Source organism: Erpetoichthys calabaricus, chromosome 1 (assembly GCF_900747795.2).
Source record: "Erpetoichthys calabaricus chromosome 1, fErpCal1.3, whole genome shotgun sequence".
NCBI lineage: Eukaryota > Metazoa > Chordata > Cladistia > Polypteriformes > Polypteridae > Erpetoichthys > Erpetoichthys calabaricus.
In genome coordinates, this window is record NC_041394.2 from 261,332,258 (window position 1) to 261,356,323 (window position 24,066).

Sequence of the window (24,066 nt, forward strand, 5' to 3'; positions counted from 1 at the left end):
CAAGGGTTTATATATGTACTCACTAACCTGCTTAAGAACTCAGGGGTAAATATTATCTGGTCCTGGTGATTTGTTTGATTTCAGCTTATTTAATGTGAGCAGCACTTCTCCCTCTACAATTTCCAAATCCCTCAGTACCTCCTTAGTAATCGAGTTTACCTCTGGGAGGTTATCCACTTGCTCACTTGTAAACACCTCAGAAAAATGTAAGTTTAGGGCATCCGCTATTTCATTGTCTGTATCTAGTGAGTCACCTCTCACGTCAAATCTTTATTCTGTTCTTTTATTCACCTGTTACTTATTACTTTTTTAGATAAATAAATAAAATTAAATAAAACTTTCAATACTTTAGTCAGGAAGCAAAAAATCAAAGTTTAATATCAATTCAAACAACAAGATTAGCTGTTACATCAATAATGTTGTTGATGTCAGTCAGTCAGTCATTTTCTAACCCGCTGTGTCCTAAACAGGGTCGTGAGAGTCTGCTAGAGCCTATCTCAGCTAGTACAGGGCACAAGACAGGGAACAAACCCTGGACAGGGTGCTGTTGTTGATGCTCAGCTGTCAGAATTACTTTTAGAATGACATAGTATCTTCATAAAGCATGGCAGCTTTTGTCATTCAAAAGAGATGACATGTAGAGTAAGTCAATGACGTTGTGTATGAAAGAAATAGCTGGGAACATGCCATGGTGTTTGGGAAAGTAGGAAAGTAGACGAGCCAACCGAATTGTATTCTGTAGTATTATGGCCTAGTTAGCCAATGTGATTTGGTCATTTTGTTGGTGTTATCTCACTTCTGCAGATGCTTTGGGAATACACCATAATGATGTAATATTGTCAGAATTTTCTATTTGTTTATGATTTGTTTAAATTGACTAGTTACTCTGCTATTTAAACATGAACTCCCATCATGTTAAAAATATCACTTCATTTTCATCTATTTTCACAGATGAATTCAGGCATTTCAATAGAATTAAATGATTTGCAATCCTTAAAATATATGTTATTTAAGTAATATAGTCAAGGCCATTCCTGAAATATTGTAAGTAAGCTAACCTTAAGTGACGAGTGAATTAAGTTCAAAAGTACAAAGAATAACAGAGCGAGAACACAGCACTTCTGTAAAAGGCTGCTGACTGCACAGACACAATTTAGAATCACCGTACAGTCTAACCTGCAAGTAAGACAAATGGTAGGACATAACTCTGTATGGGACACCTCTTCATCAGGACACACTTAAGCACCAAATCAACCCCATTATTTTATCTTTCATTTTGATCAGATTGTTGTTTGTGATGTCAGTACATTGCCATTTATACACCTGTCAGTACATTGCCATTTTGGATTTTTTCCCTTTGCTGCAGCTTTATCATTGTTGTTGACATGCTTCCCTTGCCATCACATGTTCATGGCGCACGCAATCACAATGAAACTATTTAGGTCAGTATCACAAGTCTGCTGGCCTCTAACTTTGTGGATACAAAAACAAAAATGTTTGCAAGAGTTGCTCTGCTTTAGAAAATGTACATAATGACTTTCTGGCAAGATGTTTCTGGTTTTATTTCTAGATTACATATTTGATTTAGTCTCATGAAGGTTTGTCTCCCTGGTTTTGACCCCTGCTAGTTTTAGGTTTAATTTCAAGGAAACAATTTGTAGCTGAACAGAACTAAAATGCAGGTAACGGGGAACTTTTGTTGATACTACCAAAGAGTGGTGTCATTGGTTAAAGGGGCTGAGCATCCGTTATATACCAATCAGAAAAATCTGGTGAACTGTTTTTCATCCATCCATCCATTAACCAACCCACTATATCCTAACTACAGGGTCACGGGAGCCAATCCCAGCCAGCACAGGGTACAAAGCAGGAACAAACCCCGGGCAGGGTGCCAGCCCACCACAGGGCACACACACACAAATACCCACACACCAAGCACACACTAGGGACAATTTAGGATTGCTAATGCACCTAACCGGCATGTCTTTGGACTGTGGGAGGAAACCGGAGCACCTGTAGGAAACCCACACAGACACGGGGAGAACATGCATACTCCACACAGGGAAGACCTGGAAAGCGAACCCAGGTCTCTTAACTGTGAGGCAGCAGTGCTACCACTGTGCCACCGTGCCGCCTGCACTATTTTTAAAATCTGCTAAATGACTGAATGCTAGGTAGGCCGGAAGGTGCATGTTTTTCAGCAGATTTTATTTTCCCATACAAAGCAGAGACATAAAATGGTAAAGCTATTGCCCTTTCAAGGGAATTTTGACCCAGAAAACAACTTAAAAGCCTTGAGTTGTTGGGTGCCCTGGGGCCACATGTATAAACGGTGCGTACGCACAGAAATGTTGTGTATGAACGTTTCCACGCTCAAATCGCGATGTATAAAACCTAAACTTGGCGTAAAGCCACGCACATTTCCACAGTACCTCATACCCTGGCGTGCGCAATTTCTCCGCTCGGTTTTGCAGACTGGCGGCACCCAACGTCAAAGCAGTGCTACTGTTCCTGTGTGGTTACCCTTTCTTTCTTAGACCCACATTCCTGACGCGGCTTTATAAATACACAGAAATTAACTGCATATTGTTTATTAGTGTAATGCATCTGATTGTAATTAACCTGTAGCAATATAATGGTCCAGGGAATAGCCATATTATTCCAAATACCATAATTGCTTTAGGGTTGTAACTCTCACTGCATCTTCTTCTTCTTTCAGCTGCTCCCATTAAGGGTTGCCACAGCGGATCATCTTTTTCCATATTACTCTCACTGCTCCACTCGGAGTATTTATATCACTGTATCTGAGTGGGGAATCACAGCAGCAGCTGATCGGAAAGAGAATTATCGATATACAGTTTCAAGCACACACTACCTCGACCACGGCAAAACGCGTCAAAGCCATTCCTGTATTGACCTCGTGTTTCAGAAACAGTTTCATCCCAAGAACTATAAACGCATTCAATCAGTCCATCAAGTGCTCCTTGTAGAACTGTTAGTACTTATAAGTACAATTACCTCACTGTAAACTTACACTACAGTTATAATATTGCACAACCTGCGGCACTTTATAAAGCGCGTATGATGACAATATCATTTTTAAGATGAAATGCAGCAAAATATGTTGCTTATAGTATACGTATAAAACTTTAACTTTATTTAAATCTGTATTGTTAATAATTAAACATGTGAGGACACGGTGCCGCAGCGCTAGCTAGTTCACGGATAGCTCCTGCCTTGCGCTGTATTATTGCTGGTGCTGACGTGACACTGGAAGGATAGATGGATAGAATAATTAAACATGTACTACGAAGATATTTCAATGTTCTTTAAAAGTTCTGAAAATCGGCGTTCTAAGCTTACAGATGGCTTCACGTCTGTTACAGAGCTGATTGTGTGGCGATTGGGTATTTGGAGAGAGAAAAGTAAGGACAGGAATTGGGGGTAAGTACATTTGAAAGAGACAGTACTTCTGTAATTATTTCATTGAAGGTCGTACATGGCGCAGCAAGCCTCTTGCGTGAGATATGAACAATCACTGCGCCACCGTGTTCCCATGTTTAATAACATGCTTTCATTCCTATCATCATGAAAAAGATATCACGTATACATCTCAGTATTTTAATTATTCCGAGAGCTGTAATAATGCAATGGATTCTGTGTCCTGTCGGAGAAAGAACGGAAGCACGTAGTGAGAGCACATAGAAGATCAAATACAGAACAAAGCATTTAACGTGCTACTTGAGAAACTAGTAAAATAAACGATTTTAAGATGAAGTTTATGATGTTCTACTTTAATGACAAAATAAACTACGTGATTAAAGTGGAAATTTCGAGATTAAAGTTGACGTTTCGTGCTTTTTCCCACTGTGTGCCTATTTTGTTTTCTCTGTACCCTAATAAGCTTTCATATGACACTCAGACGGTGGGCTACGACTTGCCTTTTCACGCCGACTTTGATATGTGACTTCTTTTTTGTTTCGGGCACTGTGCGACTTTGTGAACTAGAGCTTTCGAGTTTCTCCGACACTCTGTCACTCGATCAACTTCCCTTTGTTGATTATACCACTGTTTAAACCAACAAATAGTACGTTTTTCCTTTGCCTCCACTTGGTATTCGCTGAAATTCTTATATTTTCCCCTGTGCTTTTCCCATTGTCTTTTCATAGAAGGCTATTTATATTGATTTGCATATTCAAAGAGGCATAATTCTGGGAAGAGTTGGGGCGGGACAGAAGGCGCGTGCACGTGCGTTACTTTTCACGCTGATCGGGAAAACTTTTGTCTTTAAATCACTAGGGGCCTCATGTATAACGCCGTGTGTAGAACTCACACTATAACATGGCGTAAGCACAAAAGCGGGAATGTGCGTACGCACAGATTCCTGCATCTGGATTTTTCTGTGCGTACGCACATTCCCGCTTTTGTGCTTACGCCATGTTATAGTGTGAGTTCTACACACGGCGTTATACATGAGGCCCCTAGTGATTTAAAGACAAAAGTTTTAGCTGCTCAGACCTCTGACTCCTCAGCTTTAAGCAGTTTCTATTGTTTTTTAAACTTAATTCTCAAAGATTCTCTGAGTCTCATTGACAGCTAGGGTCAGCGGTGTAGTGACAAGGAAGCCAAGACAGGCAATTCCCTAGGGATCTGAACTGAGAGGGAGGCCCAGCAATGGCAAATATTTCGGAACCCTCCTTGAAGCATGACATTAGCATACTGCAATGATACAATTGGAAATCTCCTAAGTGGGGCCCCAATCTAATCTATGAGAGAGTTTGAATGTTACTTTTTTAATTAACATTAAATGTAATCAGAGATATTTTCATAAATCACGAAGGTGATTTGCATATCTGGAAGCAAAAATTGAATTGACTTAGTCTGTTTAGACAATTTGGCCATTTCTTGTTTGGCATTAGTCAGTCTCTTGCTATAGTCAGTGCATGGTCAAAACCAGCAGCTTCAGTTCTGCCACATTACAGGTGGGGAGCAGTGAGATGGGGCTCTAAGGTGTCAAAGTTTTGAGCCTCAGCAGACATGACTCTTCCTATTACTGTTGCCTCTGGTGAGACGTTCTTCATCTTTAAAGCTCATCAGATCTTACCTGAGATCTACCATGGGCCAGGAGAGGCTTTCAGCCCTGGATCGAATTTCAGTAGAGCACAGTGTTCAAAGGGCTTTGGACCGGGAGGACATTATGGCTACATTTGCTGTAGACAAAGCCTGCAAACAGCGATTCTGAAAGTTACAGTACATTTTTACAAGCAATTACTTGTTTTTTTTATATCACAATGTGCAATTTAAACTTTTTATTACCAAGTGCATCTTACATTTTTTTGCATTTTATTTACTTTATCTTTATTTTATTTACTTTATTTTGAATTTTTTGTATTTTTTTTTCTATTTTCTATACAAATGTTGTGTTTGTTATGGTGTTTTATATATATATAATCTGTTTTCCACAAAAATAAAAGATTTATGTTCTCCCTGTTGATCTTATTAATTTATGCTTTGCACTAAAATAATTGTAATAAATTTTATCACTTCGGGAATCAGAGGAAAGTGAGTTGAAGGGCCCAATGGAGACCCCTGAGTCCTTGGAATTACCTCTGTTTTGACTATGCACTTTCAGTCCAACATCACAGATGGCTGCACAGGTGATCAGGTGGGGAAACCCACTCAAAAATTGTCATTTTGATGACTGAATTGTATAGAATATTTGTAGTAAACTTCGCTAAAGGCAAAACTAACTCCAATCAGTTTGAAATGTGTCAGTAGTGGAGGAGAGAGGTTAGGAGCATGCACTGATACAGCGCATTTCTGCACCCACCATGTGATAAACTACCTCAGGATCCCAGATTAGGACGCGAGTGCAGCCATGCAATGGATAACACCTGAGAACCACACTAGTTCAGAACAGTGTGAGGTTTTTTATAGTGGCTAGGGTGCCATGCCACAAACCCCCAGGTTTGTCCGTGCAGGTTGGAGGGCCTACATGCAGGGCTGGATGCAGATTAACATCATACTCAGGACGGAGCAATTGCAGGTTAAGGGCCTTGCTCAAGGGCCCAACGGATTAGAGTCACTTCTGGCGTTTATGGGATTTGACCCCAGCAACCATCCAATTGCTGGTGCAAATCTCTAGACTCAGAGCCACCACTCCGCCCAATTAGTGTTAGTAGCACATCTTCAAAATTTTTCATAATCTCTATTAATTTGCTCAGGAAATAGTTTCAATAACTGAAGTGTCTGAGTTATTCATGAATGGCCAAATATTATAGAGGAACTGCCCTATTCAAAACTTCACCTCTTATTACCTCAGGAGAACACAAAGCAGTGAACTTATCTTCTGACCCTTAAGCACATTAATGTTCGGTGGAATGCAAAGTGGGAGCTAGTTAGTCTTTTTGCCCTGGAGTTCCTGTAGAGTTCTGAAGCATCTTGCCCATGGAGTTTGAAAGTTTTTAGAATGTTTCTCAGTTCTCCCTGGCCATCCTCCCACAGCATCAGACTTATTAGAGAACAAATGTATATATAAGGACTCTACTTTATGTATTACTTGAATATCTGTGTTGTGTAAGTGCTGTGGCTTTTGGAGGGGGTGATCCTGCAGTCACCAAACCCAAAAAATTGCAAATAATCTAAAAATATAATGAAAGGAAGGTTTTATTACAATTGAATAAAGAAGGATACATGACTTTGAGGTGGTAAAGTAAAAATGCAAAGACCCTTCATAGCTCCCCTGTCTACATCTTCAACCTTTCTTCCTTCTTGCATCTCTTGTCTTCTCCTTCCTTGTGCCAAGTGAAATCTCACCTACACTCCACCCAATTCCATGTTTACCAGTGCAGTGACCATCAGACTCTTTGATACCCTGGACCACTTCTGAGGTCACTTCTAGTCTCCTCAGAAGTATCTCCAGGTTAGCCATAACCTTACCAAACCCCTGGGGTTGTCTTCCTAGAGTGCCCTCTGGTGGCCAGACTGCCAGATCAGACAAGCCTGTGGGAGCGTCAACAGCAGCCTCTTGCTGCCAGCAGTTACATGGCTGGGGAATGTGCAGCCCCCCACTGGATGCTTTTGCCTGCATCTCCACCTGTTATCCCTGCTGCAGCAGGTTACACTTGGCCCTATGTCTGGGATGTGTTCCTTCACCTGTTAATATAGAGACCCTGACCCTGATCACCTTCACAGTGCATATTGATTCATTCTTACTTATTTGTTTGTTATGTCATTTATTCATTCTCATTCTTTTCTATTTCTAAATTATTTTTCTAAAGTTGTTTTTCTTTTCTTGCAACTTTTTCTCTAAAATCTCATGAAGCACTTTGAGTTACATACTTTGCATGGAAATATGCTATTGAAAAAAAATGTTTTTATTCATGGATTTAAAGCATTTTACAAAAAAGAGTTAGGAGCAAGTTATGATTAAACACAAATAATATACATTACAGTTTTCTATTGATTTAAAACAAATGGTCACCACAATTATATAAACTGAGATGATACATTCATTACTAATGAAGAGTCTGGGCTAAAAAGGGCCAACGTGAAATGAGCTCCATGTTTTTTAGAGTCTGCAAGGAACATTCAAGAGTTCCAAGTTCAATATCCGGCTTGGACGGTCAAGGTCTCTCCTGGCTGCAAGATCCAAACTGGATTAGCCGGAGAGGTGTCAGTTTTAAAGGAAGGCACCAGGGATTGTGGTTTTACATGAGTTTCCAGCATTGTGTTTTTTAACCTCATTTTTAATGGATTTTCTGTTTATTGGATTTTAACCTCCACAGACACTTTCTTTTAATCAGATTATTTATGTATTTATTTAGAACTTTGCACTGCATTTTGGGACACAGCTTTGTTTAGATGGTTTGTAATAAAAGTACTGAACACTCTTTCACCATTCCCTTGCTTGGTGTGTTTGTCCTCATCTGCTCAGCTCATCCTGGTCATGACTATCAATGGTGTCTGGTTCAACAGGCTCCCAAAATGGAAGAGGGAGCATGGAGACAACGCACACCATCACACTCCTGAACATTAGGAAGGAAACTGTTTCACAGCATTCACGTTGAATAGATTTGTGCCTTAGTTTAGGCATATAATCAGACAAATATCACATTTAGAAATAACATATATTATTAAAATTAGTCATTTTGAAAATTTTGATTTTAGACGGTAATTGATTAATTCTGCTTATTATTTCTTTTCAGATATAAAGTTTTCAGTATTCTAACCAAATTTGCATGCAGCTGTTTGTATAAAATAGCATCTTTGCAAAAAAAAAAATAGTTGTACAGTATATGCTTAATAATGTACACTCTCACAGTAAGGCAGAATGACTAGTTTACATGAAATAACACAGGTACAATAGATGATAGTGATAGATAACATTGTTTTGCAAACATGATCACCACCAAAATGATGTTTACATATTAATATAGCTGTTAAACTCAGCGTGAAAAGGTCATTATCTGGCGCTAACATATTTTAAGTTCCTTGTGAAAGAAGCTTAAAAAGATTAAGATATGTTCACTACATTCACTACTGTAATTACTTCTAACTGACATTCTCATAGAAAAGTATATTCCTTTAAAACATAAGGGAAAGAGCTGCTTGGCACACAGGTTTTTAATCCAAATATGAGGAAGGAATAGTAATTCCCAATTAATTTATATATATATATAAATGTATATATATATATATATATACTGTAAATATATATATATATATATATATATATATATATATAGAGAGAGAGAGAGAGAGAGAGAGAGAGAGAGAGAAGCGAAGGCCTGTGATATGGTTTGTACTGTATATTTATATAAGACCATTACCCTCCAAACCCCACCATACTAATCCACCCCTCTTATATCCATCTACTCCCTCTTCCTCATTTACTATATATTACCTTTAAGTCCTGTATGTCTAATCATTTTGCTCTGATGATAACACCTAATAGGTGTCGAAAGCTCAGGAATAAATGATTATTTTAATATAAGTGATTCATTTTCTCTGTTTGAGTATTTCTAGCTATAAATAAACTGCTCAAAAAAATTAAAGGAACACTTTGAAAACACATCAGATCTCAATGGGAAAAAAATCCTGCTTGATATCTATACTGATATGGACTGAGTATTGTGTTAGGAACGAAAGGATGCCACATCATTTGATGGGAATGAAAATTATCAACATACAGAGGGCTGAATTCAAAGACACCCCAAAAATCAAAGTGAAAAAATGATGCAGCAGACTAATCCATTTTGCCAAAATTTCATTGCAGCAACTCTAAATCGTACTCAGTAGTTTGTATGGCCCCCATGTGCTTGTATGCATGCCTGACAATGTCAGGGCATGCTCCTAATGAGACAACGGATGGTGTCCTGGGGGATCTCCTCCCAGATCTGGACCAGGGCATCACTGAGCTCCTGGACAGTCTGAGGTGTAACCTGGTGGCGTTGGATGGACAGAAATATAATGTCCCAGAGGTGTTCTATTGGATTTAGGTCAGGCGAGTATGGGGGCCAGTCAATGGTATCAATTCCTTCATCCTCCAGGAACTGCCTGCATACTCTCGCCACATGAGGCCAGGCATTGTCATGCACCAGGAGGAACCCAGGACCCACTGCACCAGCATAGGGTCTAACAATGGGTCCCAGGATTTCATCCCGATACCTAATGACAGTCAAGGTGTCGTTGTCTAGCCTGTAGAGGTCTGTGCATCCCTCTATTGATATGCCTCCCCAGACCATCACTGACACACCACCAAACCAGTCATTCTGAACGGATGTTACAGGCAGCATAACGTTCTTCATGGCTTCTCCAGACCCTTTCATATCTGTCACATGTGCTCAGGGTGAAATTGCTCTCATTTGTGAAAAGCACAGGGTGCCACTGGTGAGCCTGCCAATTCTGGTATTCTATGGCAAATGCCAATCGAGCTCCATGATGCCAGGCAGCGAGCACAGGGCCCATGCACTAGAGGACGTCGGGCCCTCAGGCCACCCTCATGAAGTCTGTTTCTGATTATTTGGTCAAAGACATTCACACCAGTGGCCTGCTGGAGGTCATTTGGTAGGCTCTGGCAATGCTCATTCTGTTCCTCCTTGGCCAAAGGAGCAGATACCAGTCCTGCTGATGGGTTAAGGACCTTCTACGGCCCTGTCCAGCTCTCCTAGAGTAACTGCCAGTCTCCTGGAATCTCCTCCATGCCCTTGAGACTGTGCTGGGAGACACAGCAAACCATCTGGCAATGGCACGTATTGATGTGCCATCCTAGAGAAGTTGGACTACCTGTGCAATCTCTGTAGGGTCCAGGTATCACTTCATACTACCAGTAGTGACACTGACTGTAGCCAAATGCAAAACTAGTGAAAAAACAAGATGAGGAGGGATAAATGTCAGTGGCCTCCACCTGTTAAACCATTCCTGTTTTGGAGGTCGTCTCATTGTTGCCCCTCTAGTGCACCTGTTATTAAGTTCATTAACACCAAAGCAGCTGAAACTGGTTAACAACCCCCTCTGCTACTTAACTGACCAGATCAACAGCTCAGAAGTTCCATTGACTTGATGCTATACTCTGATTAAAAAGTGTCCCTTTAATTTTTTTGAGCAGTATACAGTATATACAGTATATATACTGTATATAAATACACAAACACTCACGTACAAATACAGTGTATATAAATTATACATGTCAGTGTTACATCCTTAAGTACTGGGATAGCCTAGTCAAAACTGCTGCTTTTCTTTGTATACTTCAGCACGTATTTGATAAGAAAACTCAAACATGAGGCAGAAGTCCAAAATTAATGCTGATTATGATGTCCTTTTGACCTCAATTAGCTGTGACCTTTGGCATAGTGTTATTGCCTGTCAAAACTGATATTGCAGTTCAGTTTTAAATCCTTCTTTTGTGTCTTTCTTATTTCTTCAATGTAAACAGTATCAGGTAATAAGTAAAACAACTTTAATGATTTTTAAAATTACAAAGCAATTATAAGGAATGTAATTGGACAGTACTTGAGGCAGCATGTTTGAGGCTGTGTTCAGTGCTGCTTCTGAAAACTCCACTGGGGTAAGGCATTTGCACGTGTTAGTGGCCTCAGGCCTTGGGGAACCTGGCCAGGCATGAGCCACTGTTGCTACAGGGTATAGCCGCAGTGGTAAGGTGCCAAAAGCATCAAAGAAGCAGACAACATTTAGGAATCTCTGCCCATACTTCATTTTATACAGACGTGCCCAAGGGTATGTAACTGCTTCAGTCTCTTCCTAGATCAACATTTTGAGTGGTTAAACAATGTTACATACAAATTTCCTTTGCTTAACAATAATGTATACACATTTTCACTGGTTAAACAATAGTATTTTTGCTAACTCTGAAGAAGTATATATATATCATTGTATGCTAATTAGAAACCGTTCATTTTCAAGTCAAGTAAAGACAAACATTTTCTAAGGAAGCAGGCAGTTCTTTTATGACAGTACAGTATGTTGATGAGATACCAGTCAAAGCAGGTGACTCTATAGCGGTAAATATTTAAGTCCTGTAAACAAAGCACATTAATCATGGGAAAGGCACTTTATGAATAAAATGTGTTATTGATATTATTAATAGCTATCATCAGTAACCTACAACAGAATTATTCAGGAAATTAGCCTTTTCACATATCATCCCAGTCTCAAACAAAGGGAACCTAAATGCCCCTTCGTCTATTGGCTTTTACATTTGCTATTTGCTAAGTGCAACACATTGAAATGTCCATTTCTTTAAAACACTGATTTCTAGCCCATTACGCATTCTTCTTTGGTTGACACTACATTTGCTTAACAGAAGTGAGAATGGACATGTATGTATCACCTCTGTGATGGGCTGATGTATTTTTCAGGATTTGCTCCATGTTTGTTAATGATGCTGTTGGAAGTGCCTTCAGCTCCTAAGTCTCTGCATTTAATACAGCAAGTATGAAACAGAAGGACATGAGACACATCGTTAACATACTATAATATATTAAAATACTCCAGCCAACCCTAGGTGGGGTAACAGAAAGATTTTTTGCAGTGCACTGTATTTTATTATAACCTTACTTCATGAAGAAAACTTTTGTTTTGTTTTTTATCATACCTTTTTGTTTAAATGTGTATGTGTGTTTTTACCTACAGGAAGTCACAAAAGCTGTCCAACCCCAGCTCCTCGGTAGAATAATAGCTTCGTATGATCCAGCAAATGTAAAGGAGAAAGAAGAAGGATTTTACTATGCTCTTGGCTTGTGCTTACTCTTCATTGCAAGAACGTTGCTAATTCATCCGGCTATCTTTGGACTGCATCATCTCGGAATGCAAATCAGAATTGCTTTGTTTAGTTTAACATATAAAAAGGTAAACTTTCCTTTTGTTTGCATTTTCAGCTTGAAACAATTCATGAATTCTTTTGCATGCCTTGGGCATGTCTGGTTACTAGCTGTCGACTTATCTGTCTGTGTTTCCACATTCCCCACTGATCCGACTCTCATTTGCATCATTGAATCCTCCTTTAAAGAATGCCACTGTTGATTTAGATGTCACATCAGTGTATTAGGTGTTCATTTCTACCCAAAAGCCCAAGTTGTGGGTAAAATATAATAATTTCTGCAACAGAGGCAACTGAAGAGTACAGATTGATGATATCAGCTTGTTCTGATATACCTTCCTTTTGAAGTAAACTACAAGTTCAATTGCTAAACAATACAGCAGATAAGCATTGCTTGATTAAAAACATATGTATGCATTAATTAACTGGGTCCCACCATTGGTTTTTAAACTCTTTGTTGGACATACTAGAAAATTCAAAAAATACATTATTCTTACTAATTAACTTTAAATGTGCTATTGTTTTATCTCGTGTGTGGCACGGTGGTTAGTGCTGCTGATTCAGATTCCCATGCCTGGTCTCATTGTCTGTATGGACTTTTCACATTCCGTGTCTGTGTGTGTATTCCGCTGTGTATTCCAGCTTACTTGACACATCTCCAAGACTTTTCTATGACTGGCCATGTGAGTTTGATTGTGGTTAAATGCACATATGAAGCCTGGGACTGCCTGTTCCCAGAGTTGGATTCTGTCTTGTGCCCAGTATTGTCAGGATAGGTTCCTTAACACCCCCAATGTGATGAATTGAATGAAGAATATAAGGTAATACATTAGTATAGTACTGCAAAAATGCATTTATCATTATTTACTATTATGTAACAAGACCTTAACACACAGTTCTTTGGATGTTCATAACACTACCAAAGCATCAGTAAAGTGTTTATTCGTCTCTGCAACATAGCCGACTAACAAAACTTCACTTTGGAGTGGTCTGATGTAGCCTAACTGAGACCCATTTCTCTTGATAGTATATATTCACATAAGACCTGTGAATCCTTCATATTACTAGTAATTTTACCCTCATGTCAATGTGCCACACTGAACAGAAATGAATCATCTATCTACTGATGCTTTGTAAGTGTTATGAAGACCAAAGGAAGCCTTTGGTAAGGTCTTGTTTCATGCATTTTGCAGTACCTAAACTGTTACAGAATATAATGTCAATTCTCCATCTGTTCACTTTGTGAACTATTTTTTGATCACAGGGTTATAAAGAGCCTGACTCCCCACTCTCACGGTCACATTCAACGTAGGACCTAATAGTGGATTGGATGCCACTGTCATTCATGCTTACACTCACTTAATTTAGAGGCAACAATCAATGTACAGTGCATCCGGAAAGTATTCACAGCGCATCACTTTTTCCACATTTTGTTATGTTACAGTCTTATTCCAAAATTGATTAAATTCATTTTTTTCCTCAGAATTATACACACAACACCCCATAATGACAACGTGAAAAAAGTTTACTTGAGATTTTTGAAAATTTATTAAAAATAAAAAAATTGAGAAAGCACATGTACATAAGTATTCACAGCCTTTGCCATGAAGCTCAAAATTGAGCTCAGGTGCATCCTGTGTCCCCTGATCATCCTTGAGATGTTTCTGCAGCTTCATTGGAGCCCACCTGTGGTAAATTCAGTTGATTGGACATGATTTGGAAAGGCACACACCTGTCTATATAAGGTCCCACAGTTGACAGTTCATGTCAGAGCACAAACCAAGCATGAAGTCAAAGGAACTGTCTGTAGACCTCTGAGACAGGATTGTCTCAAGGCACAAATCTGGGGAAGGTTACAGAAAAATTTCTGCTGCTTTGAAGGTCCCAATGAGCACAGTGTTCTCCATCATCCGTAAATGGAAGAAGTTCAAAACCACCAGGACTCTTCCTAGAGCTAGCCGGACATCTAAACTGAGCGATCGGGGAAGAAGGGCCTTAGTCAGGGAGGTGACCAAGAACCCGATGGTCACTCTGTCAGAGCTCCAGAGGTCCTCTGTGGAGAGAGGAGAATCTTCCAGAAGGACAATCATCTCTGCAGCAATCCACCAATCAGGCGTGTATGGTAGAGTGGCCGGACGGAAGCCACTCCTTAGTAAAAGGCACATGGCAGCCCGCCTGGAGTTTGCCAAAAGGCACCTGAAGGACTCTCAGACCATGAGAAAGAAAATTCTCTGGTCTGATGAGACAAAGATTGAACTCTTCGGTGTGAATGCCAGGCGTCACGTTTGGAGGAAACCTGGAACCATCCCTACAGTGAAGCATGGTGGTGGCAGCATCCTGCTGTGGGGATGTTTTTCAGCGGCAGGAACTGGGAGACTAGTCAGGATAAAGGGAAAGATGACTGCAGCAATGTACAGAGACATCCTGGATGAAAACCTGCTCCAGAGCGCTCTTGACCTCAGACTGGGGCGACGGTTCATCTTTCAGCAGGACAACGACCCTAAGCACGCAGCCAAGATATCAAAGGAGTGGCTTCAGGACAACTCTGTGAATGTCCTTGAGTGGCCCAGCCAGAGCCCAGACTTGAATCCGATTGAACATCTCTGGCGTGATCTTAAAATGGCTGTGCACCGACGCTTCCCATCCAACCTGATGGAGCTTGAGAGGTGCTGCAAAGAGGAATGGGCGAAACTGGCCAAGGATAGGTGTGCCAAGCTTGTGGCATCATATTCAAAAAGACTTGAGGCTGTAATTGCTGCCAAAGGTGCATCGACAAAGTATTGAGCAAAGGCTGTGAATACTTATGTACATGTGATTTCTCAGTTTTTTTATTTTTAATAAATTTGCAAAAACATCAAGTAAACTTTTTTCATGTTGTCATTATGGGATGTTGTGTGTAGAATTCTGAGGAAAAAAAATGAATTTAATCCATTTTGGAATAAGGCTGTAACATAACAAAATGTGGAAAAAGTGATGCGCTGTGAATACTTTCCGGATGCACTGTAACAGTAGGTCTGTTGACTGTGGGAGGAAATCAAATAGAATATTTAAATAAAACAGCACTCTCTAAGAACTTTCAATGTAATCCCAACCTGGAAAACTCAGAAGGGTTAAAATTCCTTTGGAGTGTTTCAAAATAGCCAGAGTAATTCCAGCTACCAAACAGACTCGCTAACCTTGTTATGGAATTTAGATCTGTTAGAATTTGGTTTCAAACTTCACATTTTCATTCACCCCTCTGAAGTTCTCTTTAAAAAAAGAAGCTTTCCAATCAATTTGTTTAATACTCGATTAATCCTCTATTTGAGAATAATTCATGCCCAAAGCAAACAAGCATCTGATTGTCCAGTTTTGTAAGCCAATGCTTGTGATGTGAACGCTGCGTCAGTAGACAAAGTAAAATAAGCTTTAAGAGGCAGGTATAGGTGGCACATTCCTCAGTCAAAAGGCTTATCAAATAGATCTATCTAATGAAATCACATTTGCCAAGTAGAAATTTGTTACTTAATGATGTCAATCTTTTTGTTCTCACAGACCTTAAAACTGTCTAGCAGAGTCTTGGATCAAATTAGCACGAGCCAACTCATCAGCCTGCTGTCAAACAACCTCAACAAATTTGATGAGGTAGGCCACATTCAAAATACAATGTTTTGAACTGAACTTTGTGTCAAATTGAGGGTTGTAGCTCATCGAAAAGTACTTCATGTAAGCTTTAAGACAAATGAGACTTTAAATTTCTGAGTGCTCCCCAAGTCGTCTCATTAAAATTGATTTTTTTGTGGTGTATACCTTATGCCACATCTCTGTGCTATATCATTTCAAGTCTCCTAAAGGCAGCAGTTAGTTTATTTCTTGCTGAACTGTGCCTTTTTCTTGCTTGCCTTTCTCTACTAAAAACAGATTACATTTTCTGCTGCTCATTAAAGCTTACTCAGTTTTCTCTATCACAAATATTTAAAGAAACAAAAAGGAGAAATCCTGTATCTTTCCTTTCAAATCAGTACTGTCTATTGTAATAGATCACATGGAAAGGGAAGCAGATACCAAGAAGTGAAGAAAGCAAGGTTACAGGGGAGCAAGAACTTCGGAGAACTGAGATGACTATAGTAGACTGTATTATCTTCCTTTCTCGGTGTGGCAAGAACATCTGAGGAGATACATTGAAAGAGGAGGGATTTTTTAGTTGCATCCTCCTTCATTTTTCACTTTGTATGTGGCACTACTGTTTTCACTATCTTGAGCACAGATTCATGAACATTTATATGTAATCCTTCCCCTGAAGTACCTTCAACCCTGTAACTTTGACCATGTAATTTATGCAAATCAGGAAAAGCCCTCTGTGACGGTAGTAGAACTGTCACCTGGTCCTTGGTCGGCTATGGTGAGCCAGAAGAACCAGTAGCAGCCAGTATTTCACCAAATATTATACAGTCTAGAGTTGACTGGTGAAGTACTAAAAGATAGTAATGTTAAATGAATCCTCACATGACACTTAATGTTAGTGTATCATTCCAGTAAGAATCCAGTAAGAGTTTTAGATTTCATACATTGCCTTCACTTTCCAGCTTGGCAGAGTCCTCTTTTTGTGGATTTTTGTTTTTTATCTCCCCAACACATACTGGATTATGATTCTTCCTGCAATAAATATCAGTGACTTTGGTTTCAAAATACTTTGTGCTTTAACTGTGCTTTGGGGCATCTTGAGCGATGTCCGGCTATGAACTACTAGCGGGCACGGACTTAAGATGGTGTATCGTGATGGCCTCTGCAATTACACTTTTCCAACAGATTCTTGGAGGCTTTTCTTGTCCAGGACTTCTCAAAAATCATAGATAATGATAATTGATAATGTGAGTGCTTATTTAAATGTGAATGGTATACTTTTAAGCTATTGAGCCTAAATGAAATCATGATGGCTATGATGTGTTAATATTTAGCATTTTTCAGTTTTCAGAAGTTGATGGATATTTAAGCTTTTCCGCATGTACTTATTATGCTGTAAAATTCCCAGGAATACCAAGTCCTATTATGCATCATTAAAACTGTAACCTGATTGGAGCGCCCGCAGAAGTTTATTTTCTCCTGGAATGCTGTGAAGTAGAGTTTTTGTTTTCCTTTTCTCTGCAGTCAACTAGACATTTCTCATCTATAATGTTAACGGGACTTTATTTTGTCATTATTTGTTTGTGCTAATCATTGAGTTTAATCAATAATACTGTGTGTTTACCTTAATTTATGTGCTTGTGCTGCAAAAAAATGAATTGAAGAACTGGACAAATCTCAGAATTCAATTGCATCTTTTTCTCTGTATAGAGTCAGTGTAGGACTGTGTCAACCTTCTTTCCTTTTCAACATGGAAATAACCTTTAACTTTTTATCCTTCTCTGTATTTACTTTAACAATCTCCTGCATCATGTGCATGGCTACTGATGAATTTTAATAATAATAATAATAATAATAATAATAATTCATTACATTTATATAGCGCTTTTCTCAGTACTCAAAGCGCTATCCACATTTCATCTGTCCATTCCTTCACTGTCAAGCCTACTTAATCCAGCAGATGAAAGTCCAGATGCAAACTTCACTTTGCTCTCCTTTCACTCACTCTCTTGTTTCTTAGGTAGCAAAAATTCAACTTACAGTCTATGAAACATTATAAAATGATTTTATCAATCAAATAAGCAAGAAAAAGAGACATTTTCATTTGGGTAGAGTCCAAGACATTATCTGAACAATATGAGGGAGAAAATGAGAGTACTAGCATGGTGACTCCCATCAAGGTTATGTGTATATCCTTAGATGGCTCAGGAATCCAAGATCCATTTGAGAATCCATTCTAAATATTTGTATTTTCACCATTTTATTTTGCTGTATATGCCATCAGTGAGATAGTCAGTTAGAAAGTAAAGTGTTGCAGAACAACTCCTTTGGTGTCATAGAGGATGTTCTGAGATTAGTGTCTCCCAACTAGTGATGTTGATCTAACCTTTTGTGAAAGAGGATCATAAGGGTGCTGCATAAGATGGTCTCAAATGAATAACATGTGTTTTGAGTTAGTAAGTGACATAGGAGCAAATAAAAACGGAAGGTACCTTCTCAATTTTGGTTTTGGAAGCAAACAATGCATATTTTAAAATCCACCTTAGTGAGAGGATAAGTATATACGTGTCTGTTTATCTGTACGTCTGTCCATTTGCTATGTATCTGCCATTCCATCAAACGGCACATTACAAACATTTATAGTAATACAATGCTTTGCATTTATCATTCCCAGAAATGGCACATCATAAACATTAACACAGCTTTCATTACTCCCACACCAAATGGAATATAGCAAAAACTTATGCATTATATCTACCATTCCAACAAATGTCACATCACAAAAATGTGTAGTAATGCATTCTGAATGCCAAAAACAAACAATACTTCATGTAAAACAGCAAAACAAAATTTAATCCACATTACCAAACTAAGGCCACTACACAAAAGTAAAGCTATGATCAAATCCCAAATTTCCAAACAAAATAAATAAAAATGGACAAAACTAAAACCAGGTATGGAGCTCTGGCAAAATCAGGACAATACCACGCTATATGGAATTACAATGTATAAATATGCATTGGATTACTCGTTTATAAGATATACAAATTATTCTATTGAATGCAGATCCGTTATTGTTAACGTGCAGCATTTTGTTAATTTGGACCCAGTTTGCTTGTGCATCCATCCATCCATTATCCAACCCGCTATATCCTAACTACAGGGTCACGGGGGTCTGCTGGAGCCAATCCCAGCCAACACAGGGCACAAGGCAGGAACCAATCCTGGGCAGGGTGCCAACCCACCGCAGCAATTTGCTTGTCAATTAAATAATTCAATCTTCTGGACTTCATAAAGTTCTGTTAGAGTTCCATCTCATGAATCCAAGTCTTTTTAGAGTTTAACAGACAGTTAACTTATCTGCCTCTTAAAACATCCATATTTGCTTTGCTTTGACTGTTAAATCTTTACTGTTTCTTCAGGGTCTCACAGGATGGGGAAGGAAGGCATTTTGAGGAGAGACAATTACTTTCCAAATTCCAGTTATATTGGTTATTTGTCACAATGAGCTGTGTATTAAGGTCATTCTCAGTTAGGTTTCTCTCTATAATTTTATTTTAAACCAGGGTAATGATTTTACAGCTAAAATAATTTGAAAATAATAACAGAGCAGCATTAAGCTTTCCAAAAAATGTTATTAAAAATGCAATTGCAAAACTCTAAAAAACATTTATCAATGGCCTGCCTTTTTAGTTTGGTAAGTAAGCACCGCATTTGTTATTCTCCTGAATTAAATACCATAAGTGACAGCAGTGAAAGAAAAGCAGAAACAGGAGTCTTTCTGGATTTTTTTCCACCATAAAATTGACTTTGTATGTTGAATGTTGAAATGCATTGACTTTGCCAGCAAGCAATTATCAGCTAGACTGCACATCGTGGATACATTCTGCACCCTGGAGAGAAGTTTACTCTTTTTAAATGCTCATTTGTCCTGCATAAGATCGGTTTTCTCATCCAGTTTGCATTGTATCAATTCAATTACCTCTCTTTGACATTTTTATAGTTGTTTGATGCATGGCCAGTTTTACACAACTTTTTATTTCTTTTCTTTCTTCTTTATACCTATGGATGATTCTCTTATTTGCTGGAAACCTTTCTACAGCAGTCAAATGTTATTCCCTTTTTCATTTGCCAATTGTTTTTATTATTGAAAAAAAGTAGTCTGAAATGAGTCTTTTTCATAATCTCTCTTCTCTGTGCAGCAGTTTGTTTCATTATGTAACCAGACCAGAGTATCAAGGCTTCTTGTTTATATTTCTATTAAAATTTCCACAGATTATGTTTTAAACTAGTCCTGAACACATAACTTGCCACTGGCAGTTTGACTAGTAGTCTAATAAATTAATCAATAAAAGAAAGAGTAAAAGGGAAAAGTAATGAAGAGAAATCAGAATGTACAAAATCTCATAACATGCACAATACATAAACAATGACTAAATGAAATAGTAAAGGGTAGTCCTTGAACAAATATAAGAAGTTATTTAACCAGACGTAGCTAAGCACAAAAGCTGTTAACTAACTAAGCAAAATTAAACTGATTACTTTTTCCCTTTGGTTAGATATCTTATGATTTGTGATGATCTTAGCAATTGCTCTTACCTGTTTTTGTCAAATGTCCTTGAAGAAATACCTTAGTCATTCCCTGCTATTCATTAATGTCACAACTGTCTGATAGCATTCCTCATCGGGCCTATTCAAAGATGTGTCACAAAGAGCACACAAAGACATCAAGAAGGTTTGCAGCAGGCATATTATATCCTGGCTGCAAAAGGTTAAGTTTTAGAGAAGGTCTTTACAGTTCAGAGTCCAAAACAGAACTGATTCTCGACAGTAAAGATGGTGTATTTATTTGTCAGCACCGGAAGTGGCATCATTGGAGACACCGGAATCGGAAGTGACTTCATTGGAGATTTCCCGAGAATGATCTGCAAGGGATTGAGAAAAACAGTCATTGCACCCCACCGCCCCACGGTCGGGTGTGGAATTACCATTATTCAGACCCTTTAGTTGTCTCCGACTTGCACTTGTGTGACACATGACATTGGGCTATTGATAGTGTTGGGTCTGTTTCTTAGAGTTCTTGGGAAATGTTCATTCATATTATCTGAAAATCCCACTCTTTGTTACTATATTCCACAAAGCTTCCCTAATTCTGCTGTATTTCACTGCCTGGTTGAAAGAACCATGTCTGTTTCAATAAGAAGCCTCCTTCATCAAGATGCAAGACCTAATTTTATGTGTTATTTCTTTTTGAAACAAACATAGATTAAAATGAACTATTATGTTACCCAACTTGCTTAAGCCAGCGAAGAGATCATACATAAGAGCCAGAGAGGCAAGAACCGAACCAATTACCTTAAACTGATATCTGATAAGTTAACAAATTAGAATTAGGAAGTAAATCCGTTGGGATGTCATAGTAAACTGCCTTTTCAAAAACTGGTTGCAATTGTTTGTTCCATTGTTTTGCTCTGAACCTCTTTTCAAATACAATCTAATATTTTTGCTTTTACAAATCCGTTGCTGAAGATTTTTGACAGTTTGCCTTATCTTTTCTTATATTTTGCAGTAATTCATGTCTTTTGGTTGTCTTTGTGATTTTTCATTGTACAAATCTGCCATTAGTCAGTCTTTTCCGTTATGATGTCATTACCACTGTTTGGGACCAGAGCAGTGTGACACATGAAATCATTATGACCCCACATACATTTGTGCTGTTAAACTTGCTTTTTAAGGTCAGCTTTGTTCTTTATCTTGACTGTGTATGTGAAATTCTGTAAATGAAGTTGGGGAGACTGGTGAGCGTATCCAGAGGTAAAGTGGCACTCCAATCCATATACGTAGTGGATCAACGTTCAGCTTACTGGCCACTTGTCTCCATTACAAGTAATAATGGCATGTAAATCATTATGACTATAAGTAAGTCCTGAACAGACTTCATTTCCCCATAAATCTTTATATGAATAAGTAATGTAAATGAATTGTTAAAAGTATGTGTAAAGTACCACACAACTGCTCATATAAACATCCATGTATCTACAAATATTTATTTTTTGACTCCTAACAGTAGTAATACAGGTGAATACAATCATCTAGCCATCTGATTTTGAACCTGCTTAATTCAATTCATGGCTGCAGGGGGAGCACAAGCCTTGCACACCCCAATATGGGGCCTTGCATCTCTCATTCTCTACTGTCCCAAGATTAACAAGCACATTCTATTTTCCACCATGTAGGACGCAAATGCTCCAAGATAATGTTTATTACGTTTTTAATTATTGTACATAAAATGTATATTATATGAAATTCCTTATATCCTCAATGTAAAGATTTATTTGTAATAGATATACAGTTACAGTCTAGTTAGGAGTAATAAATAGAATTAAAATATCAATATACTAATACTGTACAGGCAGCTCTACCATTTTTTAATGATTTATCTTCCCTTTAAATACAGTAGATGTGTTTTCAAACAATTATGTTCCATGTGTACTCACTAGGTTAAAATCAATAAGATAGCTTAGGTTTGTTATTTTGTTTGTCATTATAATAAAGTTCTTAATCAAACAAGAAGTGAGTTATGAGAGTGTTGACATGACAGAACTTTGGTCCAGCTTGAAGATGGCCTTAACCAGGAGTTCACCATCATACTTTAATTCTCTGTTACCTACACTAGTAGTGAATGACACTTCATTCTGTTTCCTTTCTCGTCTACCTCTTGTATTATTCATGATTTCTTCATTTTGCTTTCTTTCTATATCACAGACTTTTGATTATATCTCTGAGTTCATTATAGCTTAGGTAAATGTGGCTTATATGCTCCTTTCTCCTCTCTCTTGATAGTTTTTTGGAAATTCTTTAGGAGAATCTCACTTCAACTCTCCTGATGACTTCTAGCTTCATCATTGCTTCTGACAATTTAATTTATGATCCAATCTGTTTTATATCCATACAGGATTAATAATAGCAAAAATAAAAAACAATATTTTTTGTTGCTTGATCAATTGTTGGCTTTTATATGGTGTTCTGAATTATATTTTCGTGCTCTGGCATTGTTTCAAAGTGAATGTTCTTAATAAAAAAAACATGTACAATATTTTTGCTAAATATTCTGGGTTATAAACCTTTATTGCATTTGGAAATTAATTGAAGTTTTTCATTTTCTCATGTGTCTCGTTTCAAGTTGCTACTAGTGAGGCTTGCCTTGTTACAAGTCTGAATAATAAAATACTGTTTTACTGAGCCCCACCAAATCTTATTTTTATTGTTTAAAGACTGTCCTATAAATACGAAGGACATTCAAAAAGTCTCCGCACTTTTTTAAACTCTATTATTAAGAATTTCAAAAACTAATTACATCACTTTCTACATAGTCACCTTTGTTTGCAATGCAATTTTCCCAGCATTGTACCAACTTTTAATGCCCAATTACTACTACTCCCGTCTTCACTGTTTTCAACAAAAATATAAAAGTGCATAAACTTTTGAATGTCCCTAGTATATATATATGAAAGAACACATGTCAAAACCACATTTTTTGGTGAACAGGAAACATATGTTGGGGTCTTCGATTGATGTGTGGTTACCTTTAAATGCTTATTGCTGCGATTGACACAGATGTTTGCTTTTGTTGAATTTGCAGGGATTGGCACTTGCCCATTTTGTCTGGATTGCACCACTGCAGTGCATTTTACTGATGGGGTTTATCTGGCAGCTCGTCGAGGCCTCTGCATTTTGTGGTCTGGCTGCTCTCACATTGCTTGCTATTATTCAAGCCTGTCTTGCCCAACGGATGGTGCACTACAGGTGAGAAAATCTGTCTGAGAACAATCATTTTTGCCAACCTTCAGGATCCTTTCATGGGATCCCCTCTGCCAATGCCACTAAGTTTGTTTAAGTTTTCATGACCTAAAGATGTGCTCTCATGGGTTCTTGAATGTTAATGACTTGGCATTACATAAAAAACACATTAAAAAAACATTAGAAGACTATGAACTTACCATGAGAGAGACAATACTTGAAAGACATATATACAGTATTCTCCACCTACCTCAAAATCATACATAAAAATCAGTCCATCTTAGGGTACATTCATGTACACACATTTAGTCAAGATGGCC

General features: G+C 38.2%; 1 protein-coding gene across 1 annotated transcript in view; it reads left to right on the plus strand.

Moving 5' to 3' along the window:
- The window catches only part of cftr (CF transmembrane conductance regulator), a 136,565-nt gene that overhangs the window by 21,949 nt on the left and 90,550 nt on the right, over positions 1-24,066 (plus strand). The window contains exons 4-6 of the mRNA XM_051935924.1: positions 12,157-12,372; positions 15,878-15,967; positions 23,589-23,752. Of these exons, the coding sequence (XP_051791884.1) occupies positions 12,157-12,372; positions 15,878-15,967; positions 23,589-23,752 (470 nt within the window). The remainder of the gene's footprint in view (positions 1-12,156; positions 12,373-15,877; positions 15,968-23,588; positions 23,753-24,066) is intronic.